The 23,445-nt window shown below is 49.2% G+C and overlaps 1 protein-coding gene across 2 annotated transcripts in view; it reads left to right on the top strand.

Moving 5' to 3' along the window:
• SOGA1 (suppressor of glucose, autophagy associated 1) overlaps nt 1-23,445 on the top strand; it is a 91,037-nt gene that overhangs the window by 54,245 nt on the left and 13,347 nt on the right. For both annotated transcript variants that reach the window (XM_017512448.2, XM_017512457.2), the window contains 8 exons: nt 2,046-2,192; nt 6,014-6,139; nt 7,360-7,590; nt 10,069-10,173; nt 11,100-11,267; nt 13,779-14,030; nt 19,406-19,477; nt 21,392-21,462. In XM_017512448.2, the coding sequence (XP_017367937.1) occupies nt 2,046-2,192; nt 6,014-6,139; nt 7,360-7,590; nt 10,069-10,173; nt 11,100-11,267; nt 13,779-14,030; nt 19,406-19,477; nt 21,392-21,462 (1,172 nt within the window). The remainder of the gene's footprint in view (nt 1-2,045; nt 2,193-6,013; nt 6,140-7,359; nt 7,591-10,068; nt 10,174-11,099; nt 11,268-13,778; nt 14,031-19,405; nt 19,478-21,391; nt 21,463-23,445) is intronic.

Genomic DNA, 23,445 nt, shown 5'->3' on the forward strand with positions numbered 1-23,445 from the left:
TTTTGAGACAGAGTCTCGCTCTGTCACCGAGGCTGGAGTGCAGTGGTGCAATCTTGGCCCACTGCCATCTCTGCCTCCTGGGTTCAAGCAGGCCTCCTGCCTCAGCCTCCCAAGTAGCTAGGATTACAGGCCCGTTGCACCATGCCCAGCTAACTTTTGGTATTTTTAGTAGAGATGGGGTTTCACCATGTTAGCCAGGCTGGTCTCGAACTCCTGACCTCAAATGATCCAACCACCTTTGCCTCCCAAATTCTGGGATTACAGGCATGAGCCACCGTACCTGGCCATAATTTTTAAATTTCTTTTGTAGAGATGGGATCTTGCCATGTTGCCTAGGCTGGTCTTGAACTCCTGAACTCAAGTGATCCACCGGCCTCAGCCTCCCAAAGTGTTAGGACTATAGGTGTGAGCCTCTGTGCCCAGCCTAATAGTCACATTTTAAATGTTCAGTATTTGTGTGTGTCTAATGGGGTAGATCTAGAATATTTCATCCTTGCAGCTTGCCCTTGTAAATCCTTCTCTACATATACTATCATATATTTGTTTTTCCACACATATTATTTTATATCTACTGTTACTATACAACTTATTTTTAACACAGTGTATCAGTTTGTTCATTATGATGCCTTGTTTGTTGTTCACACACTTTTTGTGCTCACTTCTGAAGGTGTCATAACAAGCAAAACCAGATATGATTCCCCCTCTCACGGCCCTTATTATCTAGTGGGGCAGAGTCACCCAAAATATCATGCCAGCGAATGTGCAGTTATAAACTGAGAGAGGAATCTAAAGGAAAGGTGCATGGTTTTATGAACAAGGAACTTGACCTAGACCCTATGCTGAGGGAAGGCCTCTGATCTGACCAGAGGTCAGAGGGATGGATGGCTGGGGGAACAGTGTTTTCTGCAGAGGAAAGAGCCTGTGCAAAGGCACAGCTCAGATCAGAGGCAGAAGGAGCGTGGTGTGTCCAGGAAACTGAGTGAAGAGATACCGTGAAGCTGCCCTGCACTGAGCATGGGGGAGGTTTGATCTTCATCCTCAGAGCAATGGCAGGGAGTTTTTCATTTCCAGGGAAAGAGAGAGATTTTAGCACTTTCTTTTTAACAACTGTACAGTGGATATGTGCCATAATTTCTTTAACTCATGCCCTGTTGATCTGGCTTCATCTTGCTTTTTTAGGCAAGCAGACTGCCTTTTTTAAAAACATTTATTTATTTTTTTTGAGACAGAGTCTCTGTCATTATGCTGCAGTGCAGTGGCACACTCTTGACTCACTGCAGCCTCCGCCTCCTGGGTTCAAGCGATTCTTCTGCCTCAATCTCCCAAGTAGCTGGGACTACATGCGCACACCACCACACCCAGCTATTTTTTGTGTTTTTTATAGAGACGGGGTTTCACTATGTTGGCCAAGATGGTCTGATCTCTTGACCTTGTGATCCACCTGCCTCGGCCTCCCCAAATGCTGGGATTACAGGCATGAGCCACTGTGCCCAGCCTTTAAAAAAATTTTTTTTTTCTTTTTGTTTATTTGTTTCTTTCTTTTGCTGCTCTCCTTGAGGATAAAATTTTTTTTTTAAAGAAACAGTCTTGCTCTGTTGCCCAGGCTGGAGTGCAGTGGCATGATCATAGCTCGCTGCAGCCTCAAATTGTAGATGGAATTATAGGCATGCAGGCACGTGCCACTGTGCCCATAGACTGCTCTGTGTTATCTCCCTCTTGGTTCTTCTTGAAAGAGGAATGAACAGAGGTCACACATGTGATAGGACAGTTGGGGCTGACTCAGAGGTTTGTGCACAAGACACACATTCACCAAATCACTCCCCACTTACCTGCTCATTCATCCTTTCAACATTCATTCATTGAATGACAGCAGTGCCTGCAGCCAGGGCTGGGTCTGAGCTACAGAGGTGAATCTGCCAGGGTCCCAGCCCTCAGGTGGGTGGTTCAAGCCTCTCATGGAGCCCAGAGGCCTGGGGTGGGTGTATCTGGCACCCCTTGGGCCCCTCCCCATGGTGATCTTTGGTTTGTTCTGCCTGTGCCTCTGGATGCAGCCACCTGACTTCAGGGATCTGCCGGAATGGGAGCCCAGGATCCGAGAGGCCTTCCGCGCTGGTGACTTGGACTCTAAGCCCGACCCCAGCCGGAGCTTCAGGCCTTACCGAGCGGAAGACAATGATTCCTATGCCTCTGAGGTGGGTCTAGACCTGAGCAAGCAGGGGATTGGGTAGGAGGAGAGTTACTGAGACTTCTCAAAAGCAGAGTGATCCATATGTCACTTAGCTGGTGAGGATATGAGTTTTGGCCATTCCATTTGGTTTCAAGCTTCCTGGCAGTCAGGGCAAGACAGGAAATAAGGAAGTTTGGGACATTCTCATGGCCTGATCCAAAAACTTTTTTTTTAAGATCTAAAAACTTTTAAACTCATCTATATAAATTGCTTTTTTCCCACCTGTACTAAATTCTACTGAGAATTTGACAATTTATATCACTTAGTGGAACTACTCATTTATGTAGCAGGAAGTAGTTGAGCAGTTTGGGTTTCAATTGTGGATCCACTCTATACTGGCTGTGAGATCTTGGAGAAGTCATTTTACCTCTCTGATTCTCAGTTTTCTTACCTGTAAAATGAAGGTGCATTGTAGGGTTGTTGAAAGGATTAAATACACAAAAAGCCATAGCTTAGGGCCTGGTCCACATTGGGTGGGGAAGAGGATGAGGAGGATGATAATTATTATGATGATAGTGACACATCTCTGGGACTCAGGGGACCTGAGTTCAAGTCTCAGTTCTACCAGTGTTGCTGTAAGACCTTCGACAGCTTTCCACCTTCTGGCCACAGCTTCCCCATCTGTAACATGGGAGAGTTAGAGTGAATGGTAGCTATTGAATTGCTAGGATTCTTTGATCCTTGGGGAATTCTGGGTAGTTCTGAGCCCTTCTAAGCCTAATGAGCTTCTCCTTGTTTTTCATAATGAGCCTGAAGCAGGAAAAGCTTCCTACAGAGTGGGTGGGGTATCCCTGAAACCCTGAACCATGCAGAGTCCTGTATATTCTCCAGCCTGAGCACATTTCTGAGCATCCCTTGGAAGAAGATAACTCAGTGGTTCCAGGAAGGCCAGCCCATGACTATGTAGGAAGGAGAAGCTCGCTTGAAGCTGATGGATCAGACTCTGTAAGCGAGCTTCCTAGAAGCCATGGCAAAAAGAGAAAAAACTGAGATAACTTAGTTCTCATTTTCTAAGAAAAGGAAATAGGCCTATTTTTTTTTTTTTTTTAAGACTGAGTCTTGCTGTGTTGCCCAGTCTGGAGTGCAGTGTGCAGTGGTGCAATCTTGGCTTACTGTAACCTCTACCTCCTAAGTTCAAGCGAATCTCATGCCTTAGCCCTCCTGATTAGGTGGGACTATAGACGTACGCCACCATTTCCAGCTAATATTTGTTCTTTTAGTAGAGACCAGGTTTTGCCATGTTGCCCAGGCTGGTCTCAAACTCCTAGGCTCAAGTGATCCTCCCACCTCAGCCTCCCAAAGTGCTGGGATGAGAGGCATGAGCCACCACGCCCAGCCAGGAAATAGGCCTATTCTATAGGCTTACCTGTAGAGAAAATAATTTCCTATACACATTCAATTATTTGTTTCATTCAGCCACTCTATTGAGCAATGACAGTTGCCCAACACTGTTGAACACTGAGTTCAAAGAGGATACCAGAGGCAGCAGACAGTATGTAGCTGTGCAAAAATGTTTGGTGCAAAGCAGATAGAGAAGATATACCTCAGGTCACTATGCTGCACTGCCAAATCATCATATTACTGACCATATAATGAATGTTTACTTTCACAGAGGGACATTTGGCATACCTACGAAGCTTTTATATAGGAGTTCTGCGGCCAGTCATGGTGACTCACACCTGTAATTTCAGCACTTTGAAAGGCAGAGGTGGGCAGATTGCTTGAGCCTAGGAGTTTGAGACGAGCCTGGGAAACATGGTAAAACCCCATCTCTACAAAAAGTATATAAAAATTAGCTGGGTGTGGTGGTGCACACCTGTAGTCCCAGCTACTCAGGAGGCTGAGGTGGGAAGATTGCTTGAGCCTGGGAGGTCGAGGCTGTAGTGAGCCATCATCGCTCCACCTGGGTGACAGAATGAGATCTTGTCTCAGAAAAAGAAAAAAAAAAAAACAAGTTGGGAGTGACATTTTCCTTTTTTTCCCTTGTGTAATGTGACAGTGTACATGTTCCTCTGTTACTAGAAGTACTTTTAAAAATTTTGGCCGGGTGCGGTGGCTCACGCCTGTAATCCCAGCACTTTGGGAGGCCGAGACAGGCAGATCACCTGAGGTCAGGAGTTTGATATCAGCCTCGCCAACATGGTGAAACCCCGTCTCTACTAAAATTACAAAAATTACCCATGCATGGTAGTACGTACCTGTAGTCCCAGCTACTCGGGAGGCTGAGACAGGAGAATCGCTTGAACCTGAGGCAGAGGTTGCAGTGAGCTGAGATTATACCACTGCACTCCAGCCTGGGTGACAGACCAGGACTCCATCTAAAAAAAAAAAAAATATATTGAGGTATAATACACGTAGAGAAAAGTGCTTATCTTGTAAGTTGGCAGCTCAGTTACTTCTTACAAACTAAATGCTACTATGTCGTCAACACTCAGATCAATAACACAGCATGACCTGCCCCAGAATTTCCTATACTCTCTTGTAGTAACCATCGACTTCTAACAGAATAGATCGGTTTTGCCTGCTTAGCTACAAATATTTTTAAACACAATTTCACCAAAAACTATAGTTTTATTACCTTTTTAAATAGATCCTATAGTTTTTGTAAACAATAAATAACTATAACAAAACCCCTAAGCAGCATTGCATAAAGATATAAAGAATGAAGTTGGCTGGGCACAGTGGCTCACGCCTGTAAACCTAGCACTTTGGGAGGCCAGGGCAGGTGGATCAACTGATGTCAGGAGTTCGAGACCACCTGGCCAAAAACATGGTGAAACCCCTGTCTCTACTAAAAGAACAAAAAATTAGCCATGTGTGGTGGTGCACTCCTGTAATCTCATCTACTTGGGAGGCTGAGTCAGGAGAATCGCTTGAACCTGGGAGGCAGAGGTTGCAGTGAGCCAAGATTGCACCATTGTTTCAGTCTGGTCAACAAGAGCGAAACTCTGTTGCGAAAGAAAGAAGGAAAGAAAGAAAGAAAGAAAGAAAGGGGGGGGAGGGGGAGGGGGGAAGGAAGGAAAAAAAGAGAAAAGAAAGAAAGGAAAGAGAGAGGAAGGAAGGAAGGAGAGGGAGGGAGGGAGGGAAGGAAGGAAGGAAAGAGGGAAGGAGGGAAGGAAGGAAGGAAGGGGAGAGAGGGAAGGAAGGAAGGAAGGAAAGAAAGAGGGAAGGAGGGAAGGAAGGAAGGAGGGAAGGAAGGAAGTCAAGATCGGAGGTCTGAACATCTTCACATAGTTCCCACTGTTTACATTTAGTGTGTGTGTCCATGTTCTTTACATATTTTTCTGTGGAGGTCTATAGCTTTTTTGGTTTTGTTTTTTAACCTTCTGTTGAAGTACAATAACATACATACAATAAAGGACATCCTCCTTAAGGGTACCACTGAATGGATTGTTACATATGTATAGATCCATTAAACATCTTTTAATTCCCACCATTTAGTATCTAAGTTGTTTCCTAAATGTTGCAATTATAAACAACGAAACAATGAACATCTTTGTGAATCAAACTTAGTAACTCAGTTTTCCCAGTATATTATTAAGATAAATTTCAAAGAGAAAAGATCAACTTCTAATGGTAACGAAAGCTGGATTTGATATGTACTGTTTCATTTAATTGCATGATGACCCTCTGAGGTGGGGATAGTCATTGTGCCTGATTTGTACTTGGACAGCTTGGGTCCAACTTCCCATTGTTCCCCTACCACTGTCATCCTCAGATCACAATTTCTATCCACTTCTTCCTCTCTCTCCCTCCTCATTATCTGTGTCCTTGTCTGCACTGCAGATCAAGGAGCTGCAGCTGGTGCTGGCTGAGGCCCACGACAGCCTCCGGGGTTTGCAAGAACAGCTCTCCCAGGAGCGGCAGCTACGAAAGGAGGAGGCCGACAGTTTCAACCAGAAAATGGTCCAGGTGCGTGGTGCCCAGCGCTTTCCAGGCACCTATCCCTACAGCCTCTCTGAGCTGGAGGCAGAGGCCTTGAGCATCTGTGGGCCCTCCAAAATCAAGAATGTCAGGCAAGGCTGGGCGCAGTGGCTCACACCTATAATCCCAACACTTTGGGAGGCCAAGGCAGGTGGATCACTTGAGGCCAGGAGTTTGAAACCAGCATAGCCAACATGGTGAAACCCCATCTCTACTAAAAATACAAAAATTAGCCAGGTATGATGGTGCATGCCTGTAATCCCAGCTACTCGGGAGGCTGAGGCAGGAAAATCGATTGAACCTGGGAGGCAGTGGTTGCAGTGAGCCAAGATCACACCACCGCACTCCAGCCTGGGCAAGAGAGTGATCTCAAAACAAACAAACAAAAAAAGAATGTCAGGGGAAACCTGAGTTCAGCCCCTGTGCCCTGCTGGGATGTTACTGTACTTGCAATTGTAAATTAGCTGTGTGACAGGGCTATCACTGGCTGCCCGTGGGACCTGGGGCCAGTCCTGTTTTCTCCCAGGACCTCAGTCTCCCATTTATGAAATGGTGCCCTCATCAGACCTGGCTCCTAATCCAGATAATAGTTCTGGAACAACATTTGTTAAGCCCTTACTGTATGCTGGCCAGTACAATGCACTTTCCACCCGTTATGTCCTTTAATCCTCGTGCCCTCCCTTATCACCATTTTATGGATGAGGAAACTGATGCCCACAGAGCCGGAGTGCTCTGTCCAGGGTTGCACACCCAGAGCTCAGCGGGGCTGGGCCTCTAATCCAGGTCCCTTTGTTAGCATGACACTGCATTGCTTCCTAGGGTGGCGCATAGTCATCAGTTGTCCTCAACCCTGGCACACCTTCTGCTCTCTATGTGTCACCCATCCCTGCTATCAAAGTTCACCCTCACCAGTTCCTCATTGAACATGAAAGTTCATGTGAGACATTTGGTGCCCAGGAGGTGCTCAGTATATGATGTCATGGTTTTTTTAGTCAGAGCCAGAGTCAAATCCCAGCTCCTTCACTGATGTGTCACTGTGGCTCCAGTAGCAAAGGGCAGTGCTCATCTGAATAGATTGCACCACACGTGGTGGCATCCCTGGCAGGAATCACCCACAGGCTCTCCTCCCTGCCCCTGTTCAGGGGCCTGGAAATGGGGCGGGGGAGAGGGCAGGGTCCTGGGGTTGCTCAAGCTCTTGTCCCCCGCAGCTGAAGGAGGACCAGCAGAGGGCGCTCCTGAGGCGGGAGTTTGAGCTGCAGAGTCTGAGCCTCCAGCGGAGGCTGGAGCAGAAATTCTGGAGCCAGGAGAAGAACATGCTGGTGCAGGAGTCCCAGCAGTTCAAGCACAACTTCCTGCTGCTCTTCATGAAGCTCAGGTGGTTCCTCAAGCGCTGGCGGCAGGGCAAGGTTTTGCCCAGTGAGGGGGATGACTTCCTCGAGGTAAGATTGGGCCTGGGACTGGGAGGGGGCTGTGGAGAGAGGGACAAGGAAGGGACACTCAGCTGGTATTGACACAGCTCCTAGGCTCACATACTTGCCATCAGCTTGCAGGCTTCCTTCCCTGCATTCGTTGGTCTTTACTGGGCATTAGAGGGTGCTTGCTGGGGATACCATGAGGAAGATGACAAGCTTGGTCCTGGCCCCAACAGAAGAAAGGATCCTCGGGGCTGGCAGGTCTTTAACACAGTCCTTGGAGGCCATGGTATCGAGGTGAATGTCGTAATCCAGTTTTGTTGCAGTAGTGTCAGGTACAAGTATACGCTTATATTTAGTGCCCTGAGAGGCTCCCATGTGCCCCTACCTAGATTTTTTTTTTTTTTTTTTGAGACAGAATTCTCACTCTGTTGCCCAGGCCGGAGTGCAGTGGCACTATCTCAGCTCACTGAAACCTCTGCCTCCAGGATTCAAGCAATTCTTTTGCCTCAGCCTCCTGAGTAGTTGAGATTACAGGCACATGCTGCCATGCCCAGCTAATTTTTGTATTTTTAGTAGAGGCAGGGTTTCTCCACGTTGGCCAGGCTGGTCTTGAATTCCTGACTTCAAGTGATCTGCCCGCCTCGGCCTTCCAAAGTGCTGGGTTTACAGGCATGAGCCACCATGCCAGGCTGAAAGATATGTTTATTTAACTAAAGGCAGTAGGCTGGCTTTAAAACACTGGTGATAGTACAGTAGTTTTAGGATGTGGCAGGAAACGTGGGGTGGAGCTTTGAGAATGTGTGAAGCTTGGAAGGGACCCACCTGGCCCATTCATGCCCCAGTCTGTGCAGGAAGGACCCTTTGCTGCTCAGAGCCCTTGCCTCCTGTCATCAGCACAGCAGCGGGGTGGAGAAGGGGACTTGTAAGGATGTCAGACCTTGGTCACACTCATCTTAGTTGGCATTGCTCACTTTGGCCTTGTCCTTCTGGGTTCAGGTGCCTCGAGTGTAGCCCAGGCTTGGCCTTCCTGTGGTCCAAGCTGTTCTCTGGAGGCCCCTTTCCAGAGGCAGTAGGGACCACTGGCATGCCTCAAGTTGCCACATATGCCATCAGGGGTACCCCAGAGGAGCCCAGATGCCCCAGGGGCCAGGCATGACAGACCTGAGTGTGTAGTGAGACCCTGCATCACCCCATCTCAGTGGGGCTCATTCTTGCAGGTCACCAGCTCCTCCCCAGGGCCTCATGGGAGAGTCTTTATCACCATTCCATGGGCCCACGCCCTGCTTCCCTGGCCCTGCAGTACCTGACACAAAGGCACCCATGGGAGAGGAAGCTCAAGGACCCAGCAGGGCTGCCCCTGGGAGCATCTGCCTCGGGCCTCCTGTCTGAAGGTGTCTCTTCTGTGATGTTTGGAAACAGGAGCCCTCCCAGCTGTTTGGAAGCCTCACAGGCCTCTGGATGAAGCTCAGCTTAAGCGAGTGACCTGCAGGCCACATAGTCTATGTTTTAAGTCAGTTTGTCTCAGACAAACCCTCCACATTTGGTGAAAACCTTTCTAGCCATTTCCATATCCTAGAGTAAATGAGAAAAACTTACTTTAGGAAAAAAGAAAATAGGGTGTAAACATAGAAAATAGGCCAGGTGCGGTGGCTTACACCTGTAATCTCAGCACTTTGGGAGGCTAAGGTGGGCAGATCTCTTGAGGTAAGGAGTTCGAGACCAGCCTGGCCAACATGGTGAAACCCTGTCTCTACTAAAAATACAAAAATTAGCTGGCAGTGGTGATGTGCACCAGTAGTCCCAGCTACTCGGGAGCCTGAGGCAGGAGAATCACTTGAACCCGGGAGGCAGAGGTTGCAGTGAGCCAAGATCATGCCTTTGTACTCCAGCCTAGTGACACAGTAAAACTCTGTCTTTAAAAAAAAAGAGACAAAAAAAAATTACGTAACATATATGCCTATAGTTAAGAAATATATACATTTACCAAAATAGGCATGGTTAATAAAATATCAGTGCAATCATGCTGGGCACAGTAGCTTGCATCTAGAATCCCAGCATCTGGGGAGGCTAAGGCAGGAGGATTGCTTGAGCACCGAAGGTGGCTCGCTTCCTTTTGCTTCATTTCCATCCTGCACTAGGTCCCTGATCTCCTTGGCTGGCTCTGGACTCCTGCCCAGAATCCATCAGCAATAAATCCAACCCCCACCCAGCAAGGTCCCTTCTGTCCACGCAAACCTTTGGTCGCCCTTATGTAGCGTCATGGGAGTGCTTGTGGCCTTTTCATTTCACCCACAGTGCCTGCCTTGGCCCAGCCTGTCAACATGGTTCTTTCAGAGTGACTGTCAGGGCTGCTTCCTGGTCTTTGGGGCAGAGTAGGTGTCATGGGAGGCTAGGAGGGCCTGACTGTCCAGCCATGCTCCTTGACCTACATGGTGCCCAAGGTTGAAATTAAAACTTAGGAAAACTTCCCACCCGCTGTTAAGCATGGTTTTTAACAAATAGGTGAACAGCATGAAGGAGCTGTACCTGCTGATGGAGGAAGAGGAGATAAACGCTCAGCATTCTGATAACAAGGCCTGCATCGGGGACAGCTGGACCCAGAACACGGTGCGCCCCCATCACCTTCCCTGTCCTGTTGTGTCCATTCATTCCTTTGGTCTGCTCAGTGATCAATTCCTGTGGCTTTCTCTGACTGCATCCCTGGACACTGGAGCTGCAGAGGGTTATTGCCTGGCCTTCCCAGGGCAGTGACAGAGTCCACTGTGGGATCATAAGCAAGACAGCAATTAATTCTCTTTGGAGTATAAGGGACAGTATCACAGAGAAGGGGTCATGGTTGATGGGTTTTGAAGGTTGTATAAGAGTTTACCTAATAGAGAATGGGGGAAAGACTATTCTGGACCAAGAGAACTATGTGTGCAGAGATGTGGTAAGGTATTCCAGTATTGAGTATGGCTTGGTATTGAGTATGGTGAGGGCAAGGACATCAGGCTAGGGCCTTCTGGTCTAGGGTCAGGAACTCTCAAATCAAGCCATAAGTCAGAGAGAGCAGTGGGGTCAGGATCCCAGGGACACACACGGTGAGCTGGGGTAGGGATGGGAAATGAGGGCACGGGCCCAGGAGAGAAGATTTGGGATGGAGTCAGGCAAACTGAGGGTCTCTGTGCATTAGACCCCACGTGTGGCCTGCAGTGGATCAGAGAGGCAGATCCTGAGTGAGGAGAAAGACCCAAAGCTCAGACCCTGCTGAGCCCTGAAGAAGCAGCCAGATGATTCAGCCCAGTTAGGCTGAGCTGAATGATTACTGTAACTGCAGGATTTTGTTAGTGTCAGATTTGGGACTCATGTCAGCCTAGGAGGTAGCAGGGCTGGGCTTGTCCTTCCTATTTGATGGGTGAGATGACCTAGAGAGGTCGTGTGACTTGCCCGAGGCCTCGTAGAGTCGGAGCTGGACTTCTAGGTGAGTTTTCTGAGCCCAGGTTCCCCCCCTACCCCCGGAGGCTCCTGACTCAGGCTTTGCCTCCTGCCTGCAGCCCAATGAGTACATCAAGACACTGGCCGACATGAAGGTGACGCTGAAGGAGCTGTGCTGGCTGCTCCGGGATGAACGCCGTGGTCTGACGGAGCTTCAGCAACAGTTTGCCAAGGCCAAGGCTACCTGGGAGACAGAGCGGGCAGAGCTCAAGGGCCATACCACCCAGGTGAGCCCCCCCCACCTGTCAGAGGCCTCTCCCCTTGCCCTCAGCCAGGCCTTTAGTTGTCGGATCTGGGAGAAGGATGCCAAGGCCATGCTCCTAGAGGAATAAGAACCCCTTTGCTTGCCAGAGAGGGCAAGAGACTTTCCTAAAGTCACACAGCAAGAGTATCAGAAACAGTGGGGAATGGGGCAGGGAAGGAAGGTGGGCGATTGACAGAGAGGCACGGGAGCATCACAGGCGCCTCTGTTGCACCATGGACTCACAGGTGAGGCCAGCGTGCATCCTCACTGCCGGCTGTACTCATCTGCTCCTTCCTTTCCTCATAAGCACTCCCTTAGCCCCCACTGCCTGGCTCTGTTTTACTCTCTCCACTCAAACTGGGGCCCTCCCCTCCCAACTCCCCAGCATGCCCAAAGGAGCCTTAACCAGGAGCCCTGGGAGTTTGGTGTCTGTTGTGTGCTTGAGGGCTACTTGCTGCTCTCCTTTGGCCTGAAAAGTGAGAGAGTGGGCTTCCTCCCACTCGGAGAGGATGAGCTGACCCCACAGCTCGGGCTCCAGCTTCTTCCATCCAGCTTGCCCCTACTGCAAGCTGCCTTCCCGGGCATCACCAGCCCCTGGGAGGCAGACACTCCAATGGTCTCTGCTGGACAGATGACAAAACTGGCACAGAGGAGTTAAATTTCTCTCCAAAGGTCACCCAGCTAATAAGTGGCGGACTGACCCTTGCTCCCCCAAACCTCTAACCCCTGGCTCCCTGTGACCCCAATTCTGCCTCCGTGTGTGTGTGTGTGTGTGTGTGTGTGTGTGTGTGTGTTTTGAGACGGAGTTTCACTCTTGTTACCCAGGCTGGAGTGCAATGGCGCGATCTCGGCTCACCGCAACCTCCGCCTCCTGGGTTCAGGCAATTCTCCTGCCTCAACCTCCTGAGTAGCTGGGATTACAGGCACGCACCACCATGCCCAGCTAATTTTTTGTATTTTTAGTAGAGACGGGGTTTCACCATGTTGACCAGGATGGTCTCGATCTCTTGACCTCGTGATCCACCCGCCTCGGCCTCCCAAAGTGCTGGGATTACAGGCTTGAGTCACCGCGCCTGGCCGTGTGTGTGTGTTTTGAGATGGAGTCTCACTCTCAAAGGCTGGAGAGCAGAGGTGCAATCTTGGCTGACTGCAACCTCCACCTCCCGGGTTCAAGTGATTCTCCTGCCTCAGCCCCCAAAGTAACTGGAATCACAGGTGGCATGCCACCACGCCTAGCTAATTTTTGTATTTTTAGTAGAGACGGGGTTTCACCATGTTGGCCAGGCTAATTCGAACTTCGGATCTTAAGTGATCTGCCCGCCTCACCCTCCCAAAGTGCTGGGAGTACAGGCATGAGCCACCGCACCTGGCCCCAATTCCACTTTCTTCCAACTGCTCACAGGCTCCTGGATACTTCCTGGGGCCACTGCTCTCCCCTCCTAACCCTCTCTGCAGATCTCTCAGCTCCCTCCATCTGCGCGTTCCACGGTGTCTGTTGCACCCACTGCCCCCATAGACCTGGGCATTTCAGGTGCTCCTCCCACCAAGAACCTGACCAGCCCACTGGGGATAAAAGGGGACATTGAGTCTAAAGGTTGCACATTCCCCTTCCTGCCACCCTGAGGTCAGGGGCTGAGAAAGCTATCTAGCTGGAGTGACCACTGCATATGTGTTAGTGACTGTGTGCATGTGCCCATGCAGGCCTGTGGGAGGCAAGGCGAGGCCCCCAGCTTGCTAGGAGGGAATATAAAGCATGTTCCCTATCAACTCAAACCCATACTGCTGGTAAGAGTTGATGGGATATCATAAGAAGCAATGACTAGGAGCCGGTCCATGATGTCGCTGTGTGAACAAATAGCCCCTTTGAACCTCTCCCTCCTCTGTAAAATATGGATACTGATAGTAATCTTGCAGAGTTTTCATGAAGATACTGACATCATCCCTGAAAAGCCCACAGCACAGAACTTGGCTTATAGAAAGAGCTCTTCAGCTGGGCATGGTGGCTCATGCCTGTAATCCCAGTACTTTAGGAGGCTGAGATGGGTGGATCACCTGAGGTTTGGAGTTCAAGGCCAGCCTGACCAACATGGAGAAACCCCATCTCTACTAAAAATACAAAAAATTAGCTGGGTGTGGTGGCACATGCCTGTAATCCCAGCTACTTGGGAGGCTGAGACAGGAGAATTGCTTGAATCCAGGAGGCAGAGGTTGCGGTGAGCTGAGATCGTGCCATTGCATTCCAGCCTGGGCAACAAAAGCGAAACTTCATCTCAAAACAAAACAAAAGAGCTCTTCAAACCCTTATTGCGTGGAGGGGTTAGGGGTTAGTTCTGAGTGAGAACTAAGGAGGACTATGCTGGGTTAGTCCCTGGTGAGGGCTCTTCTGAGGGGACCTCTCCCCTTTTCCTCTGCCCGCACCCAGGAGGGAAGGAGAGAGGAGGGCCGAGAGGAGTGGCCTCTGGTGTCAGCTGCCCAGTCTGCTTCTTTCCCACAGATGGAGCTGAAGGCAGGGAAGGGGGCCGGGGAGCGGGCAGGGCCCGACTGGAAGGCAGCCCTACAGAGGGAGCGTGAGGAGCAGCAGCACCTCCTGGCTGAGTCCTACAGCGCTGTCATGGAGCTAACGAGGCAGCTGCAGATCAGTGAGCGGAACTGGAGCCAGGAGAAGCTGCAGCTGGTGGAGCGGCTGCAGGGTGAGAAGCAGCAGGTGGAGCAGCAGTTGAAGGAGCTACAGAACCGCCTAAGCCAGGTAAGGCTCGCACCTGCCAGGTGCTTCCACCCACAAGGGAGAGTTGCTACAGAAATGATTCAGAAGCAGGATCTCCTTCAGCTATAGCTGGATCTAGGTGCTCGTCCAGAGAGGTCTGGTGCAGTATCTCCTTCAGGTATAGCTGGATCCAGGCACTTAGAGAGTGCAGTGGGAACTAGATCTTTCTATCTGCCTTAGTCTGTCAGGCCTGCTTTCCTCTGTGCCAGCTTTACTCTTAAACTAGCTGTTCCCAAATATGGCAACCGTCAGTTTCATGCTCATATCTTAGAGCTTAGCAATTACAGTGGATTGGCCAGATATGAGGCATGTGCCCAACCCTGGAGCCTACCCAAACCCAGTAACCAAGAGGGAGGAACTAAGAGTGGTTCTCATGGGAAAATTGTGAGTCCTTCAATCAAAAGAAGGACAGGAAAAGCAATCACTGATCATCACTCCCCATTATAGTTCACTTCATGCAGCCAGCCAACACCTACCATATGCCGCTCTGCTGCACTCTTTATTTTGACTTTTCCCTTTCTTTCACTTTTATTTTTATTTACTTATTTATTTGAGACAGAGTCTCGCTCTGTCACCCAGGCTGGAGTGCAGTGCACACTTGGCTCACTGCAGCCTCCGCCTCCCAGGTTCACGCGATTAACGTGCCTCAGCCTCCTGAGTAGCTGGGATTACAGGTGTGTGTGACCACACCTGGCCAATTTTTGTGTTTTTAGTAGAGACAGGGTCTCACCGTGTTGGCCAGGCTGGTCTCAAACGCCTAGCCTCAGGTGATCCTCCCACCTCAGCTTCCCAAAATGCTGAGATTATAGGTGTGAGCCACCGCGTCTGGCCTTACTTTTAATTTTAATTACATAAATCAGGACTTCATTTTTATATAAGGTCTAATATTACAAAGGCATATTTCAACACAATCCCTTTCTTGTCTTTTTTTTTTTTTTTTTTTTTTATGTCCCTTTTTTTTTTTTTTTTTTTTTTTTTTTTTTTTTTTTTTTTTTTTTGAGATGGACTTTCGCTCTTGTTACCCAGGCTGGAGTGCAATGGCACAATCTTGGCTCATGGCAACCTCCGCCTCCTGGGTTCAAGCAATTCTCCTGCCTCAGCCTCCCAAGTAGCTGGGACTATAGGCACGCGCCACCATGCCCAGCTACTTTTTTGTATTTTTAGTAGAGACGGGGTTTTACCATGTTGACCAGGATGGTCTCGATCTCTTGACCTGGTGATCTACCCGCCTTGGCCTCCCAAAGTGCTGGGATTAGAGATGTGAGCCACTGTGCCTGGCCCTCTTGTCATTTTTTTTAATTAATTTTTTTTTTTAAGATGAGGTCTCACTATATGGATCAGGCTGAGATTGAGCTCCTGGTCTCAAGCCATCCTGCTACCTCAGCCTCCCGAGTAGCTGGGCCTTTCTTGCTATTTAAATTTATATTTACAGGGGTTTGTTTTGTTTTTGAATCATTAATCAAATTGTAATGTAGATGTTATTTATACTTTGCCTCTTTCATGAAGATCTGTTCACAAAAGGGAATAGAGGCCTTCCTCGTTCAGTGTGACTGCTGCCTGGTGTTCCTAGTGTGGAGATGCTATGATTTGTTATCCACAGTGATGAAATCTAGATTGTTTCCGGTTTTTCATTATTAAAAGTTGTACCTGAAGCTGGATGTGGCAGTGTGTGCCTACAGTCCCAGCTGCATGGGAGCCTGAGGTGGGAGGATTGCTTGAGCTCAGGAGATACAGGCTGCAGTGAGCTGTTCCACTGCACTCCAGCCTGGGCAACAGAGCAAGACTTCGTATCTAAAAAAAGAAAAAAAAAAATTCAAGTTGTGCCTCAGTGAACATCTCCACACATATATTTCTGCACATGCATGAATATTTCAGTAGGATAGATTCTTAGAGGTGAAATTGCTAAATTCAAGGGCATATGCATTTATAGTTGACGGTAACTGCCAAGCCGCCTTTTAGAAAAGCTATGCCCATGTATACTCCCACCAGCCGCACAGTGAGAAGGACAAGAAGTCTCTTTTTGCTTTATCTTTGCCAGTTCTTGTGATTACCAATCTTTGAAACATCTGCCCAAGTTAGGGTGTGAAATGCTCTCGTTGCTTTAGTTTGCATTTCTCTGACTTCTACTGAAGGTGAGCATTTTTCATGAGCTGATTTATCTTACCTATTTTCTCCTCCTAATGTTATCTTCAGTACTTCAGCAGCGCCGCAGAATCACTATCATTAAACCCCTTTTTTAGATGAGGCAAAATGATTTACCCAAAGTCATAAAGTGAGTAAAGGATAGGACCAGAATCTGGCAGAACTCCCAAATCTGGAAAGTTCCTGGTTCTGGGCCCTGCCTACTCTTCTGCAGGGACAGCAGTCCTTTGAGGTTCAAACCCGCTAGGAGCCTGTGCTTGGGGAGTGCAGGATGGCAAGATGACTGACATATCCCAGAACCAACCAGGTACCCATGGAAAGCAGGTCAGATGCATGCGTCTATTTGCACCATCAAATCAAATTCCTGTCTGTAAAATAATAAGAATTCTTTCTTATTAGCAACAAAATATTTCTAAAATGATTTTGAAATTATGAAACAAGCTTTATGTCACTCCTGGGGGAACATATCAACCCACAGGTGGATCTTGTCAGCTCATTAGGGCACAGATTCCATGTCCTGATGTTTTCATATCAGGGACTTGCCAGCCCTCTATCTCCAGCCAGGTCTCTGACATTCCTCTGCCTCCTGCACTTTAAACCAGATCCCCCAGTCAGGCACGGCAGCTTACACCTGTAATCCCAGCACTTTGGGAGGCCGAGGCGGGCAGATCACGAGGTTAGGAGTTTAAGACCAGCTGGGTCAATATGGTGAAAACCTGCCTCTACTAAAAATAGAAAAATTAGCCCAGCATGGTGGCGCGCACCTGTGGTCCCAGCTACTTGGGAGGCTGAGGCAGGAGAATTGCTTGAACCTGGGAGGCAGAGATTGCAGTGAGCCAAGATTGCGCCACTACACTCCAGCCTGGGCAACAGAGACTCTGTCTCAAAAAAAAATAATAATTTTTTAAATAAAATAAACCAGATCCCCCAAAGCAGCATTCTTCTTTACACTGGACTGATTATTAAGCCAGCCTGATGAAAGCAGCAGAGTGGCTGGTGGAAAAGAGCTTCTGACCAGGAGTCCCCAGTACTTATACCTGGCTCCACCAGGTACAATCCCAGTCAAGTCACCTCTGATCTCTGGGCCTCATTTGTAAAATAAGGATGACCATACTTGACCTTCCCATCTTACAGGGCAGCTGTGGAAATAACGTGAGATAGCCACAAGATTCAAAATGCTTCCTAGGCTCACTCCTGTCTGGGGTTTGGTTTGATTCTGTGGTCTACATCTGTCATTGCTGTTCACTAATGTTAGTGTTATTTCCTTCCTTTCTTTCTTCCTTCCCTCCCTCCCTCCCTCCTTCCTTCCTTCCTTCCTTCCTTCCTTCCTCCCTCCCTCCCTCCCTCCTTCCCTCCCTCTCTCCCTCCCTCCCTTCTTTCCTGCTTTCCTCCTTTCCTTTCTCTTCCTTTCTTCTTCCTTTCTTTCTTTTCTTATTTTGAGACAAGGTCTTGCTTAGTCACCCAGGCTGGAGCACAGTGGTGCCATCTCAGCTCACTGCAACCTCCGCCTCCCAGGCTCAAGTGATCCTCCCACCTCAGCCTCCCATGTAGCTGGGATGACAGGCACACTCTACCACGCCTGGCTAACTTCTGTATTTTTTTTATAGAGATGGGGTTTCACCATGATGCCCAGGCTGGTCTTAAACTGCTGGCTCAAGTGATCCTCCCACCTTGGCCTCCCAAAGTTCTGGGATTACAGGTGTGAGCTGCCACACGTGGCCTAGTGTTATTTTCATTGTTGCCCTTAATACTGTTTGTCTCATATTGGGTTCCTAGAAGCAAAGCCCTAAACATAGATTCAAGTACAAGTGAGGTGACCAACCCATGCTGGCTGACCTGGGACTGAGGGCATCCCCGGGACTTTGACTTTTAAAATTAGAATAGTCTCAGTCATAGCCTCCTAGTTTTTTCAGAACTGAGAGTTCTAGGATGGGGGATTTTCATTGCAAACACTGAGAAAGTCCTGGGCAAACCAAGATGCGCTGGTTACCCTGTGTGCAAGCAATTTGTTAACAGATGGAGCCAGCATGGGGAAGGAGAAGAAACCATGCAAGATAAGCCTGCAGATGAAGTCTGCCCTTGGCCTTATCTCATGGCGTGCCCAGGGTGTAAACTAGTAAATCACCCCACAGTTGGTCCATCTTAAGGTAAGGGGTCTGCCTCTTGGGCCTGTCTTTTGGACCCCTGGCTTTGTCCACCATTGACAGTGATTGGGTTCTGGTTGTCCAAGGCAATCTTCCAGAGAAGGTTGTATGCCACATGGCACAGATGAAGCTGCCAACAATGAGATGTGCTACACTGTTGTTATGATCATTCATTCATTCAGCTGCCCGACCTCTTAGTCTTGATGCTCTCATCTGTGAAATGGGAATAACCGTAGAAACACCTACCATACACAGTTTCTGTGAGGATTAAATTAATGTGGCCAGGCGTAGTGGCTCACACCTGTAATCCCAGTACTTTAGGAGGCCAAGGCAGGTGGATCACCTGAGTCAGGAGATTAAGACCAGCCTGGCCAACATGGTGAAACCTCGTCTGTACTAAAACAAAAATTAGCCAGGCATGGTGGCGTGTGCTTGTAGTGCCAGCTACTTGAGAGGCTGAGACAGGAGAATCACTTGAACCCAGGAGGCAGAGGTTGCAGTGAGCCAAGATCGCACCACTGCACTCCAGTCTGGGCAACAGAGTAAGATTACTCTGTCTCAAAAAAAAAAATTAACTAATGTGTTTATAGGAGATGGGTTCCATCACAGGCCACCTGGAGGTGATAGAACTCCAAGAGGGGAGGGAACCAGAGGCCATCTTAAGGCCCACCAGGAAAGACTGCCGGGATCCATGAGTGACCACTGTGGACGGAGCAGCAGGGGTGTCTGGGTCTTATATTTGCCACTGTGATGGGATATAGCTGCTGCTTAGCTAGTCTAGCTGTTCCGTGAATTGTACCATGAATTCACACAGTAATGGCTGTTACTATATTAGGTATAATGACATCTAGAAGGATGTCTGCAAGTAGTTCCTTTTATTATCATTTTCCAAATCCACCTCGTGGGTGGGAGGGGCCACTCTGAGCTGCTACCCACTGAGAAGGTGGCCCCTCGTCCATGATGTAGGTTCCATGGGCTACAGAGTGGAATTTGGGGAGTGGCCCTGCTCAGAGCGGGGTCCTGCTTACCAGCTTTGCCCATTACCGACCCACCCTCTCTGCCCTTGCCCAGCTGCAGAAGGCTGCTGACCCCTGGGTCCTGAAGCACTCAGAGCTGGAGAAGCAGGACAACAGCTGGAAGGAGGTGAGTAGGGCAGCTGTTGCCATGTTCTCTTGGCTCCTGGCTACACCGGAAAGGTCCCTGCTTGTGGGGGACATGATAGGAAGTTGTTAACCCTGTCTCACAGGTCACACCCTTGCACCTTGGGCTTCTCAGCCCTGGGGTCTGTATCTCATAGTTCCTGCCTGTGGTTTGGAACTTGAGGAGGATCGAGCCTCTGCCAACTCCGAGGGAGAAACTCCAGGCACATCTTGGTTTCACTTTTGCCCCTATGGAAAGCAGGGCCTGGAAATAGCTGTGTGATCTTGCATAAGTCAGTCTCCCTCTGAGCCCCAGTTGCCTCATTGGGAAATAAGAATCCCATGTTCTGCCTTAACTCATCCCTGGGTGTGGAGACCAATAAGGTCACATGGTTGAAGTTTGTCCATAAGCTGCAGGTGCACTGTCCGTATAGCACCTGGTGAATAACCAAACAGTGAATGCAGAGGCCCTTCACATTGCGCCACTTCATCCTACGACAGCCTGAGGCAGTGGTCCATCAGTCAGGAGACTTGGTTGCAAATACATACCTATTCTGGGGAGCTGAGATAGGAGAGGATTTTATTGGGGGCTCAAAAGCAAATAATGGTGATGTAGTTGAGAAAACCAGTGCGAGGCCAGATGCGGTTGCTCATGCCTGCAATCCTAGCACTTTGGGAAGCTGAGGTGGCCTGATAACTTGAGGTCAGGAGTTTGAGACCAGCCTGGCCAGCACAGTGAAACCCCATCTCTACTAAAAAAACACAAAAGTCAGCCAAGCGTGGTGGCATGCACCATTAATCCCAGATACTAGAGAGGCTGAAGCAGGAGAATTACTTGATCCTGGGAGGTGGAGGTTGCAGTGAGCCAAGATCGTGCCACTGCACTCTAGCCCGGGTGACATAGTGAGACTGTTTTTTGAAAGAAAAAAGAAGGCTGGGCACAGTGGCTCATGCCTGTAATCCCAGAAATTTAGGAGGCTGAGGTGTTTGCAAATCATGAGGTCAGGAGTTCGAGATGAGCCTGGCCAACATGATGAAACACTGTCTCTACTAAAAATACAAAAATTAGCTGGGTGTGGCGGAGCATGCCTGTAATCCCAGCTACTCGGGAGGCTGAGGCAGGAGAATTGCTTGAACATAGGAGGCGGAGGTTGCAGTGAGCTGAGATCGTGCCAGTGCACTCTAGCCTGGGCAAGAGAGCAAGACTGCATCTCGGGGAAAAAAAGAGAAAAGAACAAAGAAGGCTGGCCACAGTGGTTTACAACCGTAATCCCAGCACCTCGGGAGGCTGAGGCGGGCAGATCACTTGGGGTCAGGAGTTTGAGACTAGCCTGGCCAAAATGGGGAAACCCCGTCTCTACTAAAAATACCAAAATTAGCTAGGTGTGGTGGTGGGTGCCTGTAATCCCAGGTACTCAGGAGGCTGAGGCAGGAAAATCACTTGAACCTGGGAGTTGGAGGTTGCAGTAAGCTGAGATTGTGCCACTGTTCTCCAGCCTGAGCGATGGAGAGAGGCTCTGTCTCAAAAAAAAAAAAAAAAAGGAAAGGAAAAAGAAAACCCAGGTACTGGGCTCAGTGAGGGGCTGAGGGTGAGGACAGAGAAGACAAGCCTACCCCAGAACAGTACCTGCTGGGTTGCTGCTGTCACCACCAACTGAACAGTGAGCTACTGGATGCTTTGTTGCAGTCACCACCTTTGGATTAAATTCTAAGTCGTCTCTGGCCCAGCCTGGATCACATATGGTGGAGGTGTTAGGTGCAGTGCAGCCAGAAACTGACCATGCTAGATCATTGACGACGGCATTCCTGCTCTCCAGATGAGGAGATTCAGGAGTTGAGGTCCAGGCTGGTCTCCTGTGTCATGTTCTTAGAGCTCTGGTGGCCAGAACTGACACTTCCTGTCTCTCTTCCTTGACAGACACACAGCGAGAAGATCCACGACAAGGAGGCTGTTTCCGAAGTTGAGCTTGGAGGAAACGGTTTGAAGAGGTACTTACATCCTGGCCCCCTGCTCCACCTCTCTGTCCGCCCCACAGCCCTGCCCCTCTCCGCTCACAGCCCCGCCCCTCTCCACCCGCTGCTGCGCCCAGAACCCACTCTGCCCGCTTTTGCTGCAGCCCCACCCCGCCTCTTTTCCCCTCTTCCTGCCACCACCACACCATATCCCAGTTGGGAAAGCATCGCGATATGGTTTCTCTGGAACTCACTCAGGAGCTGGAAAGCTTGGGGCAGTGGGAATTCAGGCTGCTGTGTGTTGATTCGCAGCATGGAAGACAGGCCCCAGCACATGCTTGCTGGGAAACAAACCGTTTACTTCCTCTTGGGATTCTTTTCTCTCTGTCTCCAGAGTCAGGAGAGTTAAGATGGACCTCCGTTCTTGGGATTATTGAGCAGCATCCTTTGGGCCCAGTCCTGTGCTGTGGCCAAGGAGACCCCTACCCCAAGAGCATAAGGACCATGTCTTCACTGCTAGGAAGCCCGTGAAAGGAGTAAGGGAAACAGAACCCCAGCTGCCATCAGACCAGCCCAGAAGCAAGGCAGGCGGGACAGGCTGTGGAGTCAGAGGGCCAGTTTTGAATGCCAGCCCTGCCAGTTCTAGCTCTATGATCTTGACCTTGAGCAGTACTTCCCATCTCTGTCTAGTGGGGATGATAGGAGCTGCCTCTTAGAGTTATCAGAGTGGTCTGACACATGCAACCTACTTCCATATGCCTGGCATGTTCAGTGATTCAGGCAACATGTGTCCCAGGAGTTTCATGGCATCTTAGTTTGGGTTCTCCCATAAACAAACCCTGAGACACGAATTTAAGTGCAAATGGTTTATCTGGGACAGATTTTCAGGGAACACTTGGAAGTGAAACAGGGAAGGGAAAGCAGCCACTAAAAGGAGCTTCAGCGGGGTTATCCCATGGGCAGTTGGAGTTCAGGTTCTTGGAGGAACTCAGGGAGCCAGAGCAGAACACACAGCTTAGCGTCTTCCCACCCAAGGAACAGGAGGTTGGGGAACTTGCTTACCATATCCCACCTATTTTCAGGGCTGTATTTAGGGGCATTAACTCTGTGCTATTTCTGGCCTCTGTTTTTTGTTTTGAGATGGAGTTTTGCTCTGTCTCCCAGGCTGGAGTGCAATGGTGTGTTCTTAGCTCACTGCAACCTCCGCCTCCCACGTTCAAGCAATTTTCCTGCCTCAGCCTCCCAGGTAGCTGGAGGATCTTGGCTCATTGTAATCTCTGCCTCCCAGGTTCAAGCGATTCTCCTGCCTTAGCCTCCCAAGTAGCTGGGGTTACAGGCGTGTGCCACCACACTCAGCTGATTTTTGTATTTTTAGTAGGGATGGGGTTTCACCATGTTGGCCAGGCTGGTGTTGAACTCCTGACCTCAGATGATCTGCCCATCTCGGCATCCCAAAGTGCTGGGTCTAGTGTCTTCTATGTGGCGGTCAAGTATGATCCCACAGACAGTAAAAAAAAAGCCATCAGGTGGAGAATGGTTTAGTATGCAGTTTTAGGTTTACAGGTGAAAGTGCTGAGAGAAGCCAGGTGTGGTGGCTCATGCCTGTAATTCCAGCATTTTGAGAGGGAGAGGCAGGAAAATTGCTTGAGGCCAGGAATTTGAGACCAGCCTGGGCAACATAGGGAGACCCCCATCTCTACAAAAAATTTTAAAACATTACCCAGGCGTTAGGCTGGGAACAGTGACTCATGCCTGTAATCCCAGCACTTTGAGAGGTCAAGGTGGGTGGATTACTTTAGGTCAGGAGTTCCAGATCAGCCTGGCCAACATGGTGAAACTCCACCTCTAGTAAAAATACGAAAATTAGCCAGGCATGCTGGCACATGCCTGTAATTCCAGCTACTCCGGAGATTGAGACAGGAGAATCGCTTGAACCCAGGGGGTAGAGGTTGCAGTGAGCTGAAATCATGCCACTACACTCCAGCCTGGGTAACAGAATGAGACTCTGTCTCCAAAAAA

The sequence above is a fragment of the Cebus imitator genome, unplaced genomic scaffold (genome assembly GCF_001604975.1).
Source record: "Cebus imitator isolate Cc_AM_T3 unplaced genomic scaffold, Cebus_imitator-1.0 Scaffold18, whole genome shotgun sequence".
Taxonomy (NCBI): domain Eukaryota; kingdom Metazoa; phylum Chordata; class Mammalia; order Primates; family Cebidae; genus Cebus; species Cebus imitator.